Source organism: Protopterus annectens, chromosome 2.part2 (genome assembly GCF_019279795.1).
Source record: "Protopterus annectens isolate FY-2018-M chromosome 2.part2, PAN1.0, whole genome shotgun sequence".
Lineage (NCBI taxonomy): Eukaryota > Metazoa > Chordata > Ceratodontiformes > Protopteridae > Protopterus > Protopterus annectens.
The window spans coordinates 695,513,763-695,532,779 of record NC_056730.1 but is presented as its reverse complement, the minus strand read 5'-3'; the positions used below and the strand labels follow the sequence as shown (position 1 = coordinate 695,532,779).

The following is a 19,017-nucleotide window of genomic DNA, read 5'->3' as shown; positions in this document are numbered from 1 at the left end:
CTTAGCCAGGCTTCCTATGATTTCTAATCCCGTCCGGGATATCATAGTAGCTTCCCTTAAATCTTCTACCAGAAGGATTTACACTAGTAAATGGCAACGTTTCTCCTTCTGGGCAAAATCTAGGAATATAGACCCCTATAGTGCTCAGATTCATTCGGTCTTGGACTTCCTAGCTGAGATTTTTCATTCAGGATCCTCTTCCTCCACAGTAAAAGTTCAGCTGGCAGCCATTTCGAATTTTCATATAGGCTTTTTGGACCACAACATTATGTCACATAAACTTTGCAAGGCATTCCTTCGAGGTATCTTTTTACTTAAACCTCCGATTAGAGACCCCCCACCACAGTGGGATATAAATTTAGTTTTAACATCCTTGATTCTCCCCCCTTTCGAACCTGCGGCTGCCTGTTCATTGAAATTTTTTTCTTGGAAGACACTCTTTCTAGTCGCCATTACTTCTGCCAGGAGAGTATCTGAGCTTCATGCTCTCTGCATTCATCCTCCCTACTTAATCTTCCACAAAGACAGGGTATCTCTAAGGACTAATCCATCTTTCTTACCCAAAGTGGCATTGCAGACGAACTTAAATTAATCCATTGATCTTCCAGTTTTTTTCCCAAATTATTCTGATAGAGCGGAACAAAAATTACATTGTCTTGATGTTCACCGCCAACTCAGATATTATCGAGACAAAACTAAACATTTTAGGAAATCTGATCAACTGTTTCTGTCCTATGCAGAGAACAGGAAAGGCCTTCCAGTTTCCAAGGTGACTTTATCTAGATGGCTGTCTTCTGTGATTACTTACATTTATCAGCTCAGAGGCAAAGAGTTGATTTCTAGGCCAAAAGCCCATTCTACCAGAGTTCTAGCTACATCTACAGCTTTTCAGGCTAGACTTCCAATAGACACTATTTGTGCAGCAGCCACATGGGCCTCTCCTCATACCTTTGTTTCACATTACAAATTAGACTTGGCCTCCAGAGACAGAGCAATTTTGGTTCCACTGTTCTCAAGAGTCTGTTCCATTGAGCCACCCAGGATAGAGGTGCTAGGGACGCGGTCCCATCTAGCAAGAATGAAGGCGAGATTAACAACTTAACATTAAGATGTTATGTACCTACCATAACGCTCCATGTTAGTTGTCTTCTCTCGCCTACTTTCTCGTCCGCCTCCATCCCCTAGCCTGGTCAGACCGAGAAGATTATGCCTCTTCTCTTAAGAGGTTTTATCCTTTTTTCTAGCTAATCAGCTTCTAGTGTCAATGGATTAGGTTGATCCCTTTCAGAGGATTATGATGATTATGATTGTCATTTTTAGTATTGTTATTTTTCTTCCTCCTTTACAGTTGGAAGAATATATTCCATAATTTCCTTAGCTACCAAATGAGATCTGGGTAGTCTCCGCCTTGCATCATGGGATATAGGGTTGCCTCGAGCTGGTAAAATTAGCTCTCGAGCTTAGTAAGTGCCTCGGCTCTGAACCCATCCAGCAAGAAAGAAGGCGAGAGAAGACAACTAACATGGAACGTTATGGTAGGTACATAACTTCTTATTAATATCAATTATGGCAGGTATCATAGCTTTGAATGCTGTTTAATTAAGCCTGACATGGTATGTGTGGATGCAGCTGTGTCTGGCAGCTGTTGTATGTTGCCGTTTCGTCTCCGGGAAGCTGTGGGTTGCTGCTTGTGATCGAGGTTTACTGATGCTTGTGTATTAGGAAGAGACATTTGGTGTTTTAGCCTGGATCCAGGGAAAGGGTGTGGATAAAACTGTGATTTGGGATATTTTGGCAGAGAATAGTTTGTTTATACATCTGCTGAGTGAGAGGTGGGAAGACTGGAAGAATGTGTTATCTCCTGTTGTGGTAGCTTGTTGGGAGTTTTTTTTTTTTATCTGTTTGCTCTCCCTTCTTTTCCTGGCTGCTGTCTTGCTGATAGGGGGGAATTTAGACTTGAAGTTGCAGTGAAGTGAAGCTTTGCTTTAGGTGCATCGCGAGCCTCTGGTTTTCAGTACACAGACACACTAACAGAAACAGATGCTCCCAGGTTGCTATGGTAATGGAGACAGAGTGACAATAATGCTTAACGGTTTTATATATATATATATATATATATATATATATATATATATATATATATAAAAAATAGAGGCTGTTTTAAACCACATGTACACATATTGATGGTCTCTTATTTTAGCTCATTAAGTTGATTCTTTATATAAAAAAAAAAAAAAAAAAAGCGCAATTTTATATTTAAAATATATTCTGGTCAAAATACATTAAGGACTTACATAAGAGTGGAAGTCTGAGTTATTGTGAAAGACTGAGAGCACTTGGTCTTATGCAGTACCCTTTGCAGTGGTCTGGGAGGTGAGCTTGCTTGGACATGTTGGGCATATTGAGGATAGCTGACTTTAGGGGTGTTTGGGGTTGCCAGCAAGTGCTAGAGTGTCATCAGATTTCCTTCATGGAAGTATCTGTGGGAATGGAAGGTGTGTTGTGTGGTTCACTGGCAGAGTGGCCACTGCATGGAACAGGTTGATAAAATGGAACAAGACAAATTTTGGTTTGGATCTTTTAAGAACAGCCTGGAAACACACCACATGATCTAGGAAATGGTATTCTGGCAAAATTGGATGGGCATTGTTGCCCGTGCTTAAAGTACTGATGTGTGTATGTAAGGATGGAAATATACTTATAACAAATAAGCAACTAGAAAGGTCTCATAATTTAAAATCTATGGCCTGTATAAACATGCTTGGAAGGCGCTAATAATAAGAATAATCATTACAGCTTGTGGTCTTTCAAATAACTAAGCAACAGCTAAAAAAAATACTCACACACGCACACACAATAGTTATGTAATGTATGATTTTAGTAAATCTAGACATAAAATATATAATCATCATATAAGATGAAGCAGTCTGCTGAATTTAGATATTAAAGACAGGATTTAATAACATGGGCTTGTGTATAACAACACTACTGTCTTAACTTGTCATAAATGACATACACTACATTGAACATCAAGGGGAAGCATGATGATTTTTTTATATAAGTAAATATGCATAACAAGTCATGTAATTGCTTTAACTTGAATTGTAGTGTTTAACCCATCTTGACCATACATAATACAAAAGCGGTTACCGAGGTAACTAATGTTTTATACATGACATCAAACTGACAAAGTTGTTCAAGAGAAAAAGTAGAAGCCTGAACTTGAAATGTCACAGAACGTAACAGTCATATTCTGAACAAATAGTATTAAATTGACACTTGTTTAATAACATGGGCTTGTGTATAATAACACTACTGTTTTAACATGTCATAAATGACATACACTATATTGAACATCAAGGGGAAGCATGATGATTTTCTCATATAAATAAATGTGCATAACAAGTCATATAATTGCTTTAACGTGAATTGTCGTTTTGTAACCCATCTTGACCATACATAATACTTGTGCTGTTACCAAGGTAACTAATGTTTTATACATGGCATCAAAAGTTGTTAAAGGGAAACAATAGAGGCCTTAACTAGGAATGTCACAGAATGTGACAATCACATTCTGAACAAATAGTATTAAATTGACAATAATCACTCAATTTAACCTTTGCTGATTATACAAAATAGAATGTTGCCGTTTACATCTAAAAACATTCAGTATATGCCATAAAATGGCAATTTCTGAATATGGAAAGGGAGCTTGTAATTATTAATCACAATAAGAGAATTTGTTGTTTTTAACCTATAATTTCACTCATTTTATAATAAGAAATGACAGATATGAAAATCCTTACATGTAGGAAATGGGGGGGAAGAGGGATGCACTGATAATTAAAATGCACTAACTTTCATCAATGTTCACATAAAACAAACTTCATGCTTTAAGTAAGTTAGCAACAAACAAAGTGATTACTTAAATGCTGGCAAACAGTGAAATATAACTTCTGATATATTCAGTAAAATACATTGTATTATAAACATTAGGCATAAATATTATTACCATCTATTTTTATTAAGTAATATGTTTTGAAAGACTTCATCAGTAAGGGTGAATATGTTAAATAACTGTGTGCGATAATCTTTTACTGAGGTTTTATATATGATGCATCCTACTTTACTATGAATTGCTTGTCATCTATCTTTCATGTAAATGTTAATTGCTTATGCAATAAGTAGACATTTGTATTGTATTCGAATTCTGTCTGATTTACAATAGTACTATATCTGTTCAAAATAACATAAATACTGCTTATTCCTATTACAAATATTCTCCATATGATAATTCAATTTATGAAGCTCATATGTTCTGGATTGTCAAGGTATGCGTGATAATCTGATGGACTTAGGTTTATCCATCAGATTAGGAATAATTTTCATTCCATGGCTAGTGTGGATCTTAGTTTCGTTAACATTTATTAATTTAAATTTGTTATTTCACAAAAATATTTTAGTATGCCTGACCAAAACATTACTTTATTAGTAAACACTCAAAGTATAAAACTGATAATTTCCTTTAAAAGCTCAAACATGTACTTTATAGTTATCAGAGGAAAATCTTTAATAGTCGCAATAAAACAAAAAATACATAGTCTAAGTAACCTGAGATGGATTTAACTTTATTATCTTGAAATACCAATGGCTTAAACAAGCCATGAGATCAAATCTACTGAAATATTTAAATCTGAAAGTAAATAAAGGAAAGTAAATAATGTGGGAAGAAATAGCAGGCCCTAGGGCTGATAGCCTAGTACCAACCTATGAACCTATGAACCTGAACAAAGCACAAATTGTCTTCCTTCAAGAAACTCATTTCAAAACAAATGACAATTACAAATGGAATCCTAAGGAATATATGATGATCTTCATGTTTCACTGTTGCAGTCATTACATTTGGGTAATCTGCTGGCAGGTTGCCCTCAGTCGGCCTGAATTCCAAAGTCTTGGGTCCCACGTCAGTTGCTGTCTTCTCTTCCATGATATCAGGTCATCAGGGTTATAAAACATGCAGCCGACGCCATTTTCTTTAGTCTTTCTTGCCACACGGTGCCAGAAGCAGAAGCATTTTGCAAGTGCCGGTCAGCCGACTACTGAAATATTCGAGTTTGAGTTTCAGAACCGAAGTCTTCACTAAAGCTAAGTACCCCATTGGGAAAACTTTTTTTCTTGCTCCTTACCAATGTCAGAAAAAGTTAATAATTGTATTACTTGTGGGAAGTAAATACTTCATAAGGATTTCCATTTATACTGTATTCCTTGCCTAGGCCCTGATCATAAAGTGCCTGGCTGTCGGTTTTGTGCTAGATTTAACCAACGCACTATTAAGCGTCTGTATATTTTTGCATCAAAGTATTTTGGAAACAGATTTAACTACCCAGAAATGTCAGATAGCAATCTGACTACCGGAGTATATAAAAAATGCAAAGAAAAGGACAGAGACAGGCAGTCGAGATCCAAAACCGACGACGAAGCTTCTCCTAAGCCAGTCACTGGTTCGACGGTACTCAGGCGCTTTTGCAGCCTCTGATACCCGCTACCTTTGAGTCACGGGCCTCTACCAACACCCACGTGGAGTCCAGCATGCCGCAAGATACTCAAGGTATTGGACCGACGGATGTATCTCCCTCGGATGGTTCCGGAGCCGCAGAGCAGGCACTGGCTTCTGAGGGTGTATTCAGACCTCAACATTTGTATATCAAACCTACGACAGCTGCAAAACCAAAGACAAAAGCAACTTCTAAAACTAAAAAAATGACGCATGAGCCACATGCACAGACCTCTATGCCTAAAAAACAGATGATCAAAATGGCTGAACTTTGCAATGTGGTTTTGAGGGCCGCAGTTACTGGATCTGTGATTAGGAGGCATGCCTGGTTAAAGGAACAGAATTTGTCTGATCATGTTAACGCTGAATTGCTAGATGCACCTCTACAGCATGATTCTCTGTTTGGTATTAAGGCAGAAGAGGTTTTAAAGAAAATGGAAGACAAAGCTAAGTCTATGCAAACAGTTAAAGACTTCCTACAAGTGCAGCCACCTAGATTCAGTAGACACTGGCCTACAAAAAATTGGTCCTTTCCCGTGTCAGACAGAGCTCAAAGGGGCAAATCCAGATGCACTAAGGGTTCCAGATACCAGGTGCAAGATTCATACAGGTCAAAGCAATGGGGCGCTTCTACCTCCAAATCTGGAGGAGATAAGACATAAACCTACAGAAAACAATCCCAATGACTTCCCTCTGCCTACTCCAAGCACTTGCACCCGTAGGGGGAAAGTTAGCACTTTTTGCTCAAAATTGGCAGTTAATAACCCAGGACAGGTGGGTACTAAACATAGTATCACAGGGATACAGATTCCATTTCCACAATCTGCCAATGGCAAATGGTTGGCCAGATCTGCCAAAAAATCAATGGGCAGAGGCACAGAAACCGGTTACGTCCCTCATGGATATGGGGGCCGTTCACCCAGTACCAGAACAGGAAAGAGGACAAGGTTTTTACTCAAGACTGTTCTTGGTACCCAGAAAGGATAAGGCCTGGCAGCCGATTTTGAACACATACCTGGACATTCAAAAATTCAAAATGCTGACTTTGTAGCAGCTTCTGCCCATGCTGGGCAAGAATGCTTGGCTAGTGACATTAGACCTAAAAGAGGCATACCTGCATGTCCCAATAAGACAATCGTGCAGAAGATACCTCAGATTCAAGGCTGGCTTAATGCATTACCAATTCTCTGCACTGCCCTTTGGCTTATCTACTGTGCCCAAGGTCTTTACAAAGTGCTTGGCACCAGTAATTGCATTTTGCAGACAAAGAAGTATACAAATATATCCTTACTTAGATGACCGTCTCATTCAAGCAGAGAACAAGGACATTCTTCTTCGACACCTGGCATTTGTGAAAAGGCTTCTAACATGCCTAGGGTACACAATAAATGAAAAGAAATCACAACTGGTACCCTCTCAAAAGATAACATTCCAGGGTGCAAGCTTGAATACAACTGCCCAGATAGCTTACCTCACGCCAGACAGGCAAAGGCAACTGACTACTTACTGATGGCAACAAAGACCCAGTTATGCGCAAGACAAATTCTGCAGGCTCTGGGCTCCATGGCATACTGCATCCTACTGATTCCATATGCCAGACTGCATATGAGGAAACTTCAGTGGTACCTGAAAAGGTTATGGAGTCAACATTTTCATAGTCTGGAAGAAATAATTCCTCTCATACCCTGCCTACAACAGGAGTTTCTATGGTGGGCGAAGGCATGTCACCAAAACATGGGATGGGCCTTCACTCTCCCCCCTGCCAGCCAGACCTTAACAACAGACGCATTGGATTATGCCTGGGGGGCCTACATTGCAGGAAGATGCATTCAGGGCATATGGACCCCAAAACAAATGCATCTGCATATCAACCAGAAAGAGATACTAGCTGTTCAAAATGCCCTAACAGCCTTCAAGGACTTACTTCATCCGGGACAACTACTGATAGACGGACAACACCATAGTCATGTGCATGTGGTATATAAACAAGCAAGGGGGCACACACTCCTACCCCCTTTGCAGATTAACTATGGCATTGTGGGACACAGCTTTGACCTACCCAAATACATCTTCAAGCACAATTTCTGCCGGGAAAGCAAAGTACACTGGCAGACGATTTAAGCGGAAACCTTATGGATCCTCACGAGTGGAAACTAAATCCACAAGTCTTCAGCATGATAACAGAGAAATGGGGGAGCCCAGACATAGATCTATTTGTCTCCCCTCAAAATTATCAATTGAAAAGATTCTGCACAAGGACTTATCACAGACAAGCATATTGGACGCCCTATCCTTCAGTTGGAAAAACCTATCAGTTTACACCTTTCCTCCTCTGCCTCTTCTCCCAAAGGTTCTTCTAAAAGTCAGACAAGAAAAACCAAAGATGATACTAATTGCCCCGGACTGGCCCCGCCAGTACTGGTACCCAATCCTAAGGAACTTGTCTCAATACCCAGCTTGGACCTTACCTCAAAGACCTCAACTACTGTCCCAGCAAAACAATCAGATCCTGCACAACCAACTACAGACATTGAACCTGGCAACATGGTTGATCATGTAGTTATACAAACAACACCTCTCAGTAAAGCTGTGATGGATGTCATTTTGGAAGCCAGAAGGCCTAGTACTAGAAAATCTTATGCTAACAAATGGAAGAGATTCTGTGCTTGGAATCCAGCACAAGGAACGGATACAGCAAAACCAAATATTCCTTAGATATTACAATACTTAACTGAGATGCTTGACAAAGGCCTATCTTTCTCATCAATCAAAATCCATGCCTCTGCCATTTCGGCTCATTAGAATACAGAGCCACCAATCTTTTCCCATCCTTTACTAAAGCAGTATCTTAGAGGAGCCAAAAATTGAAGGCCTCCTAGAAGATCACTATTACCTGCATGGGACCTCAATTATGTGTTGGAAAAGCTCACCCTGCCACCATATGAACTAGCTGCTACTGCTGATATTAAGTTCTTGTCATGGAAAACAGCTCTGCTGCTAGCAATTACTTCAGCAAGAAGAGTTTCAGAGCTACAGGCCATCATGGCTTTAGAGCCTTTTATAATATTTTACCCAGACAAGGTGTTTCTGAGAACTAATCCAACTTTTATGCCTAAGGTAGTTTCCAGTGTGGCTCTTAACCAAACAATTCACCTGCCAACGTTTTATCCAAATCCACAGAACAAGGGGGAGAGAATTCTGCATTCCTTGGACGTACACAGACAGCTAAGATTCTACTTGAGCAGGACTAAAGCTGTAAGAAAAACTGAGCAATTACTAGTGTCATATGCTGCAGGATCACAAGGAAAGGCTATTTCAAAGCAGACGATATCAAAGTGGATAAGCCACTGCATCCGTTTCTGCTACTTACACCATGGTAAACCTGTGCCCAAGGGCATTAGGTCTCATTCCACCAGAGCTGCAGCTACTTCAGCAGCCTTTCTCAGAGGAGTACCAACCAAAGACATTCTAGAGGCTGCTACTTGGAGTTCTGTTCATACCTTTACAAAGCATTATCATTTGCCTCTCTACTCTAAGTCCAGGGCAGGCTTTGCCACTGTAGTACTGCAGGGCCCTATAGCCGCACCTAATGCTGTTTAGCTCAAGCCCCCCAACCGTAGCTTTGGGATTCTACCCAAATGTAATGACTGCAACAATGAAACACGAAGAACATAGTACAGTTGTGTACACTTACCATAAATGTAGATGTTAGAGTGTATTCACTGTTGCAGTCCAGATTACCCTCCCGCTATCCCCCTGTCATTCTGGAGTTTATCTTTCCTTCTCTATCTTCTACAACCTATGTGGTGTATTTGCTTGTAGATGAAGGTAAAGTTTATATTGATGCATGTATATATATATAGATATATATATTTTTGCTACCTTTTTGGGGGCACCTGACATCAGGGGCAAGAAAAACTAAAGAAAATGGTGTCTGCTGCATGTTTTATACCTCTGACGACCTGACATTATGGAAGAGAAGACAGCAACCGGCGCAGGACCCAAGACTTTGGAATTCAGGCCGACTGAGGGCAACCTGCCAGCAGATTACCCAAATGTAATGACTGCAACAGTGAATACACTCTAACATCTACATTTATGGTAAGTGTACACAACTGTACTATATTGGTGCAATCCACTTATAAGACATAGACAAAAGAGGTAACAGTTTTATGGAAAACAAATGTGATTAACCCAGAAATCATTTATAAGTATGAAGATAAAGAAGGCCTTATGGCATTAGTAATAGTTAAACATAATAACAGAATATGGACCCTACCCAATCTATACTGGTTTCCAGACATTGGAACAGGAACTGTTAAACACTTGGATTTCATTTCCAATAATTATAATGGCAACTTAATATTAGGAGGAGATTTTAACTGTATATTTGCTATTTCTGAAACTACAAATAAATGACCGCTGCGTACATCTGCTGTATCAAAAGCTTTAAACAAGTGGGTAGAATCATTTCATCTTGTAGATACTTTCAAATTTAAAGATAAATCTTTGTTTTTTTTTCCCATCAAGATCACAGATTTGGTGCCCAAACTAGAATAGATAAAATATTTGCTGCCCATGACTTGCACTCTAAAATCATTAATTTCTCAATCACTCCCTGCCCCTTTTCAGACCACAATTCATTGATACTAAAACTTAAAAATGGGTACAAACCATTAATATTTAACTCCAGAATTCCAGCATATATAATTAAAATTAGAGTTCAAACCCTGGTTATTATCTGAATTACAGTTCTTCTTGGATATTAATTGCACCACAGATGTACAATAATGATATGGGACTCATTAAAAGCTTACATATATGGTAAAACCCGAACTTGGTATAAAAAAAAATCAGAGAATGGGATTCTGAATTATTAGATCTACAATCCAAACTTTTGTCAGTAAAAGCTGAAAAAAATCAAAATCATTTGGAGGTTTATAGGTTCATAGGTTGGTACTAGGCTATCAGCCCTAGGGGCCTATACAAGCCTAGCCATTACAATTCCCTGGCTATTTCTTCCCACACTATTTATGAAAAATAAAGTAGAAGTATTAAACAATAAATGCAATGAAATTCTAACACACAAAACTAGTTTAGCTTTAGAAAAAATAAAAAATTAATACCTTGGCCACTTCTCCCAAATATCTACATAATTTATCCACAAGAATCAATATACAATCAAAAGCTAATAACATTAAAAGTATCTTCATGAAAAGAAAGGGAAAAATGTCTCTGATAATAGGTGCCATTCTTGATGCATATAGAAATCAATGTATGGAACATTTCCAAAAAGAAAATATACATATCGATCAATTAAATCTAGATGAAAAATGTTCTAATATAAAAAAAACAGAAAAATTAAAACTAGATCTGCAAGCACCTATATCCTGCAAATAAATTGCAGATGCAATAAAAGAGTGTAAAAATAATAAAGCTCCAGGTATAGATGGCATAATTATGGAAATATATAAACTTTTTCCTTCATATATATGCTATCCCTCTTCCATAAAACTCTATTAGAAATTCAGTCACAAGCTTTAATACTACTCTCTTGGAGATATTCCTTAATCACACCAATCCTAAAGGAAAACAAATCCCCAAACCTCTGTTCCTCACATAGACCTATATCACTATTAAATAATGACTATAGGATACTTACAACAATATTAACTAACAGAATGAAAATACCACTATCCAAAACAATAAATAATGATCAAACTGGCTTTATATATCATAGAGACACACATGGCAATATTAAAAGGATAATTTCTCTTATAGATTATGTTAATAAAGAAACACTCAGAATTGGCTTCGATATAGAGAGCCTTTGATTCCCTAAATTGGGACTATTTATTCAAAATCCTAATGGTATTTGAATTTCCTGCATCCTTTGTTCATCTCCTAAAGAGTGTGTGTGTGTGTGTGTGTGTGTATGTATATATATATATATATATATATATATATATATATATATATATATATATATATATATATATATACACATACATACATACAAATAATTTAGCATATGTCAAGTTAGGTTTTTTTTTACCTCTGAATCTGTACATATAACAAAAGCACTAAACAAAGATGCCCCATGTCACCGATTCTGTTTGCTCTGGCTATTCAAATATTGGTAGATTCAATTCATAATGTAAAAATCAAAGGAATAGATGTTTATGAACAATACAGTTCTAAAGAAATTCTATTTGCTGATGACTTATTACTAACATTATCTAATACAAAAGAGACATTAGAAGAATTAGATATATTAATTGACAAATTTCACATGCCTTCAGGACTCCATTTCAATAAATCAAAATCAAAATTTTTATTTTTAAATAAAAAGGAACTGCAGACTAAGGGGGATCACATCCTAGGGAAACAAGAATCTACCTTAAAATATCTAGGAATTGAGTTATGCAAGGATAATAATGAATTAGTCTAAAAAAATCTACAGTAATATCACCAATACAGTTAAAATCTCTGTGGAAAAATGGAACAAAATAATAATAACATTTGAAGATAGACTACAGTTAATAAAAATGGTTTTACTGCCCAAGATCCTATATATAGCCTTGGTAATACAACTGTTGCCAGAAAGGAATATACTTAAAGAAGTAAATTCATGCCTAATAAAATTTTTATGGTTTCCCAAAAGAAACAGAATAGCTTTAATACATCATATTAGACCATGGAAACAGAGAGGATTAAACTTTACTGATATAGAAACATATATAAAAGCATCAATATCTAAAACAATCTCAGATTGGATAAATCCAAATTACTCTGCAAACTGAAAAGAATTACTAACTGTAATATCAGTAAATGAATTTGATTTACAAAAAAAAATGTCAAATAACAAATAAAAACAATTTGCCATGGCACATATTACTTATTAGTGTGCAGTATAACGTAACCAAACCCACTAAAACTCATATGATTAATTATTCCATTGACTCATTTAGGAAAATTATTAATGCAAATATAGATTTAAATATCTGGTTTAATCCTTTAACACCATTTATAGTGACAAATAACTTTCCACATGAAATATATATAGAAATTATTTAAATTCCTGGGAACAGAAAGGATTTGTTTGTTGGCTCCAGTGTATCAAAGAACTAAAATTTTTAGATATGCAAGAAATAAAAACATACCAAATTCCACAACAGGACAGGCTAACTTTACAGAGTATTCTGACATGTTCACAAGATTTAAGTAGAATAATTAACAATTCTTCATTTAAAGAAATACCTAAATTTACTTAATACATATATGAAATCATTTATAATGACTTTGACATGGGAAACAGTATTTCAAAATTTTACAAAATATTGATAAACTATAAAACACCACCCAAAACCTCATATTGGAAATATATAACAAAAGGACACTCAATACAGTTAACTGAAGATATTAAAACAAATATCTTCTTATCGGTAAAATATACATCCTTTACACAACACTGGAAAGTTTTTAATTGGAAATGCTTGTACAGAGCATTCTTAAACCCAGACAGAATCAGTAAAATTAGTTCTTCCATAAAAGGAATATGATGGAGATGTGAGCAAGTACACAATGCAGACTGGAACCACATTTTCTTTGATTGTGTTAAAATTAAGCCATTTTGGAATTGTATTAATAACTTTCTACAAGCTTTATTTAATGAATCATTTTATTTATCTAAAGCTCTTGTATTAAATGTGAACGAAGGTCCTCATTTGAATAGGTCAAACATGTATCTAGTATGGACTATACTTGCAGTATCAAGGAAGTGTACAACAAGAAGATGGAATACAAACACAATACCAACTTTGGACGTCTACAGCCTACTGAAGACCACAGCATTATTGGAAATTAAAATAAAAGTACTAAGAATTTATCCAAAGCCATTTATCAACAACCCTTGGGGAAAAGTCTTTTCGTTGATTGACATTATGCAATAATTGATCAGACACTCTGATAATGGACTGGACATACTTATAAAGTAACTGTATACATTTAAGATCGGTTATAGTGTCAGGCTAATGTAGATAGTGTATAAAGAGGCTGTGTATATTTTAAAGTTTAAAAGTTCTTAATGTAGATAGTGTACATAGTTGTTTAAGATGTTCTGTATAAATACTATGGAATTCATTCAAATGTATTAGAAAAATAAAAAAATTGATTTTAATTGATGGTATTTTCATTTGTACTCTTGCAACTGGAGGTGCAATTCAGCTGAAGAATTTCCTTAGGTAGTGTGATTGTTAACATTTGCAGCAGCATTTGTCAGGCATATACTATGTGTTCAGTACACTGGTTGAGAAATTAACATAATTAGGATTGTTTTATGGTTGAACTGGGTAGGTAAAGTATTATTTGTCTATACTCCACTGCATTAAGTAGTGTTTGGCCAACATAAGTAGTTCACCACATTTTACAGTTATGTAATTCTGTTTTATATATTTTAAACAGGAAAATAAGGCAGCTAATAGGAGATCAGGTTTGGGATTACTAAAATGGAAGCTTCTGCAGTTTAGAAGGATAGAAGGAAAATAAAGTAACTAACAAGGTATATGTGTTGGTATACAAGTTTGGGATTACTTGGAGGTTTACAGATTTTAGAACAACAGGTAGAATGACGATCTCAATTAGTGCCCACACTTTGCTACACACCATACAGTCTGTAAATGTGACACTTAACCACTTTAGAATAAGTACTTGAGTTTTTAACATATATGAACAAAAGGAAAAAAACTAGACCATGATCCAGCTGTTTTCACAAACAGAACTGTCTTGTATTAACAATTGACTAGACTAGCCAGTAACTGTGTGTTTATAAAATCAGATACTACAGTAGACACCTTTGGTAGAACTCAGGAGAAACATCAAATATATATGCCAGAGATTAGCAGCAGAGAGAAAAATAACACTTAGCCAGATGGCAGCACACTACAAACTTACTTTCTGTAACTGTGCAGCTCATAAAGCAAAAATTAGATGTTTGCACTGAATCCTAAGCAAAAAGCCAGTAGAAACTTGCTAATGTATTTGCTACACATTAACATCAGAAAGACAACACTTGGCTAAAGTTTAACACAATAAGAAAAAAATACATATATATGTTCACACACACACACACACACACACACACACACACACACACACACACACACACTTGTCTATTCATACCTTTTATACAGTCTAGTCATGTTAATCTGACAACAAGCACTCACCAAGTCAGCAGTCAGTCTAGCAGAAGCACTTATTTAACTACAGAAATAGCAATGTGCCACTAGTTGAAACAGAACAAAAATATTTCTTGTGGTAAGAGAAGGTCATCTTAAAAAGCTCTGTTTTCATCTGAATCTCCAGTGTCTTCGGCTTTGCTGTAGTCTTCCCACAACAAGGCATGGGTGACCAATGCTATCTTCATCATTTGGAGGAGTTGTCCTTCCATATCTGTAATGCTAAAGGTACTGCTAAACTTAAAAAAGGAAATACATAATAAAAATAAATCTCTTTCTCATAGCTCTTTACTGACTAATGTAACAATGATTCATCCTTCTGGCATAGATGTTTTGTGGCTCAACCAGTGTTCCTACTTCACAGCAAATGAATACAACAAGAAGGCAGAATTCTACATTTTAAGCACAAATAGCAAATCACACCACTAAAGGTCGTTCAAACAAATATAAAATGTATAAGAAAGAATGAACATGCCAGATCTTGCTCTCAAATATTTAAATAACTGAAATACTCTTAGTGCAAACCGCAGTTTAGGTGGAAACTTGGTAGCTCTTATAAGAACCGTTGAGCTGTTACAAACAGCAGTTTAAATTGAAGCTTGCTACAACTGTTAAGCTGGTAACAGCAGCTGAAACACTCTTGATACAAACAGCAGTTAGAGTGAAAACTGGCTGGCTCTTACAAGAATTCTACATATAGACATCAGGTGTATCAATCTTTGCTGGATACCAGCCTTTTTTTCTGAGATGTTTCATATCTTCAAAGGAGCTAAAAGGTTTGCCAGTAGAAAATCATGCTTCTAAATGGACCTAACTTTTCAGTGGTGTTAAAAGGTATGCCCACTTCTGATGCGAGGAAAGGTCAAGGCAGCTTTAGGTTTATAGGAAGGTTAAGTAGTAAATAGACATACAGCCCAGGAGACCATTAAGGAGCTTAGCCCAATTTCCCCAGTGTGCTGCGACTTGCTCAGAGTCACACAGTAGGCAAATGGTGGCTGGGGGAATTGAAATCCTGGACTACAGGAAGCAACTTGCAAAACAGTTCACAACCTTGATCCTCTGTGTTGCTGAACTCTGTAACTGCTGGATTGTTATTTCTGTGAAGGATGCATAATCTGTGAGGTATAAGAATATAATGGTATGATGGTTGACAAAAATGAAATTTGGCAATAGCACTGACCTTGCAACCTTAAAGGCAAGATGCAAAATGAAAGCTTTCCTTAGATGTATAAGTAGTAGAAACCTGCTGTTATATTACCTTTGTAGACTTCACTTACTTCATTAATATTGGAATATGGGAACTCAGCATGGTACCCATATATTAGAGAAATGTCTAGCAGACTGGAAAAGTGTACTGACATCCTTTTCTAGAAGAATAGTTAGTATAGCAGGAATCCATTCAGAGAAAAGATAGAGTTGTGTGGGGTCTTATTCACCAAGTTACAGAAAATGAAAGGTATGGAAAAATTAAGAAATCCAGTGTTGGGTCACTAAGAAAAACACAAGAGAGACTGGAATGTAAAACTGATGCAGTAGCTTTTATTGGACCAACTTAGGTTTTGCAATTAGTCAAACCTTTGGGCTAGCAAGAAACCTTCAGCAGGAGTTTAGATAGAATTCCTGATGAAGGGCTGTTACTAGCCCAAAAGTTTCAGATGTTTTAAAATGTTATTACATCACGTCTTTGTTCCAGAAAATGAAGGGATGATTTAATTTACATCTCATTTAGGCTTAATTTCTGTTGTAATGTATAGGATTAAAGAAGGTAGAACATGGAATAAATATGACAGATTACGCGAATAGCTTTAGGACACGAAAAAAGTTTAATATTAGGGTAACTCATGAATAGAACAGCTTGCTTATGTGGTTTAGACAAGGTGACTAATGCTGTGATATTTGAAGACTTGTTGGATAAACATGAGAGTCACAGATTTTTTTTAATGCATGAAAATGAAACTTTCTAAAAAATGTCTTTACCCTGAGTTATAAACTAATGATGTGTTGTATAAGATAAGGTTAAAAAGAATGGCCTGATTGAGTTGTGTTTTTGTATTAGAAAAGAGACTATCTCCCTGGCAGGGTAGAGATCATACCACCAGATGTTTTTTCGTTTCAGAAGTCGTGAAGTCTGTACTGCAGCCATTTATGTTGCAGTGTCATTTATACACTTTCTGAAAGTGATGCATGTTAGATGATGCAGTGTCAGTGCAGACTTCATTAGGCAGTGCTTCACGTTTATTGTCTTAATTTGTAGTGGTGCTGTATCCTTCAGTCCAGGGTTAGCTGTACCGTATTAAAGGTAAGGGGAGCACCTTAATGATGGCTTTTCCATTAAAGTTAATGCTGTTATCCTCATAAGAACAGAGTATTTTAAACTTTAGGCAACATCTCCTGACTTTTTGTTGTTTACTGGCAATTCAAGGAAAGTTCATTTTTATACTTGTATACTCATGCAGTTTATCAATTGGAAATTACTCATGCAGTTTATCAATTGGAAATTATTCTAATTGTTATGGCCGTCCTGCTGAGATATCAGTGGAAAAACAGGTGAGAGACGCATATGGATTTTTTTTTTAATGGATTGTTTTTATTTACAACTCATTTAGGATTTTGCCCCTTCATATTCTGTCTTTTCACCTTTTTAATTGCCTACACCTGGTCTTTTGGAGTGAAAAATAAATTATAGGGGTACTAATCTTGTTTATGTACAGTGGTGGATTGGGCATCTAACAGCAGAGTCTGCCAGTCACAAAGACTGCTGAAAGTTGTTTGCACAATACAAGTTGATGGTAAGATGGTTTATTTGTAAACAACATGAACAAGTTGATTCCTTGAAATATAGATATAAAACAAGTGGTGCTTAAAAATACCTGATTAAACTGTTGTAGTTCAAAATCAATTTGGTTTGTTTAGTAGCATTGTTGGGTTGTGGATATGATAGTTCACTTGTCCTGCAAGTCAAAATGCTTTCAAGAAACTGTAAAGAATGCTTCATTTTTTTCTAGGTGTCATTGATGACCGAGGGAAATTCATTTACATAACTCAGGAGGAAATGACAGCAGTGGCCCAGTTTATCAGGCAAAGAGGACGAGTCTCCATATCAGAACTGGCACAAGCAAGCAACACACTCATCAACCTCAAGCCTGATACCCCTTCTGTACCACAGGCAGTAGCATGAAATTGAGTTATATGACTGTACTTGGGGAAGGCAATGTTCACTATTAAGACAGATGATTACAGAAATTAGATCTACTAATTCACTTGCATACCTTCTTGCTCTTTTTTTTGTAAGCTCTCTGGCTTGAATACAATCGTTGTAGTTAGTAGAAGGGTTGGCAGTGCAAGACTGTTTAGGTGTGAAGCTATGCATAGTTACATACGTCTGATAAATGTTTTTTTCTTTGTTTTGTTTAACTGTAAGACTCAGAAATGTGAAGGGCTATTTAAACTTTCATTTATCAAGGCAAGTTGAGCACACAATTTAAACTTTTAGCCCACACTTTTATATTGTCTAGTGTCCTTTATGAAAATGTATCTTGCTTTTTTCTTGCTTACTGGTTTGCCAGCATTTCGCATGCAGTGTATAAGGGATACTTACAACTTAGACAAGATGTGCAGCCACATAAACATATTAAATACAGTTATCTTTGCCATATTGCCTTAATGCAGAATAAATGGTAAGTTCCATAGTCAAAGTAGTGAGTTTGTAACCATCATTTGTCACACTTCTAAAATGAGAACATTTAATACTAACCACCACTGCCTACCAGTACACATGCTGTACAGTATTATCACAAACACGTGATTTCAGAAGGTATTGGATCAGAGAAGTACCGTCAAACAGCCATGTACTGCAAAGATGTCATATTATGATTTAAGTAATAAACATACAAAACTGGACACTTTCTAATTATTTGATAGTTCTTTGTGTGCATCATGTGTAGGTTGGTTGCAGTAAATCAGTAGCTCTGTAGTCATGTCCCACCATAACTGTACTATCACAGCAAACAACAGTGAGACAACATCTAAGCTTCCACTTCCCAGAAAAATTATGGGAGAAACAAATCAGTTAAAATTAAGCCATTGCTGTGGTATTAAGTACAAGTTCTAAAGTTCAGAGCTACTCGTCTGCTGTAAGGTCTATGCAACGCACACTGACTTAAAGCATGTTAAGTGATGATCAGATCTTTTTATGATGTTTTCTTTCAAGGCATGTGTCCACAGTAA

At 36.5% G+C, this 19,017-nt stretch overlaps 1 protein-coding gene across 1 annotated transcript in view; it reads left to right on the top strand.

The window, feature by feature from the left end:
* The window catches only part of DDRGK1 (DDRGK domain containing 1), a 924,827-nt gene extending 906,137 nt beyond the window's left edge, over positions 1 to 18,690 (top strand). The window contains exon 9 of the mRNA XM_044064090.1: positions 17,796 to 18,690. Coding sequence (XP_043920025.1) covers positions 17,796 to 17,968 — 173 coding nt within the window. The 3' untranslated portion in view covers positions 17,969 to 18,690. The remainder of the gene's footprint in view (positions 1 to 17,795) is intronic.
* Positions 18,691 to 19,017: the final 327 nt, after the last annotated feature.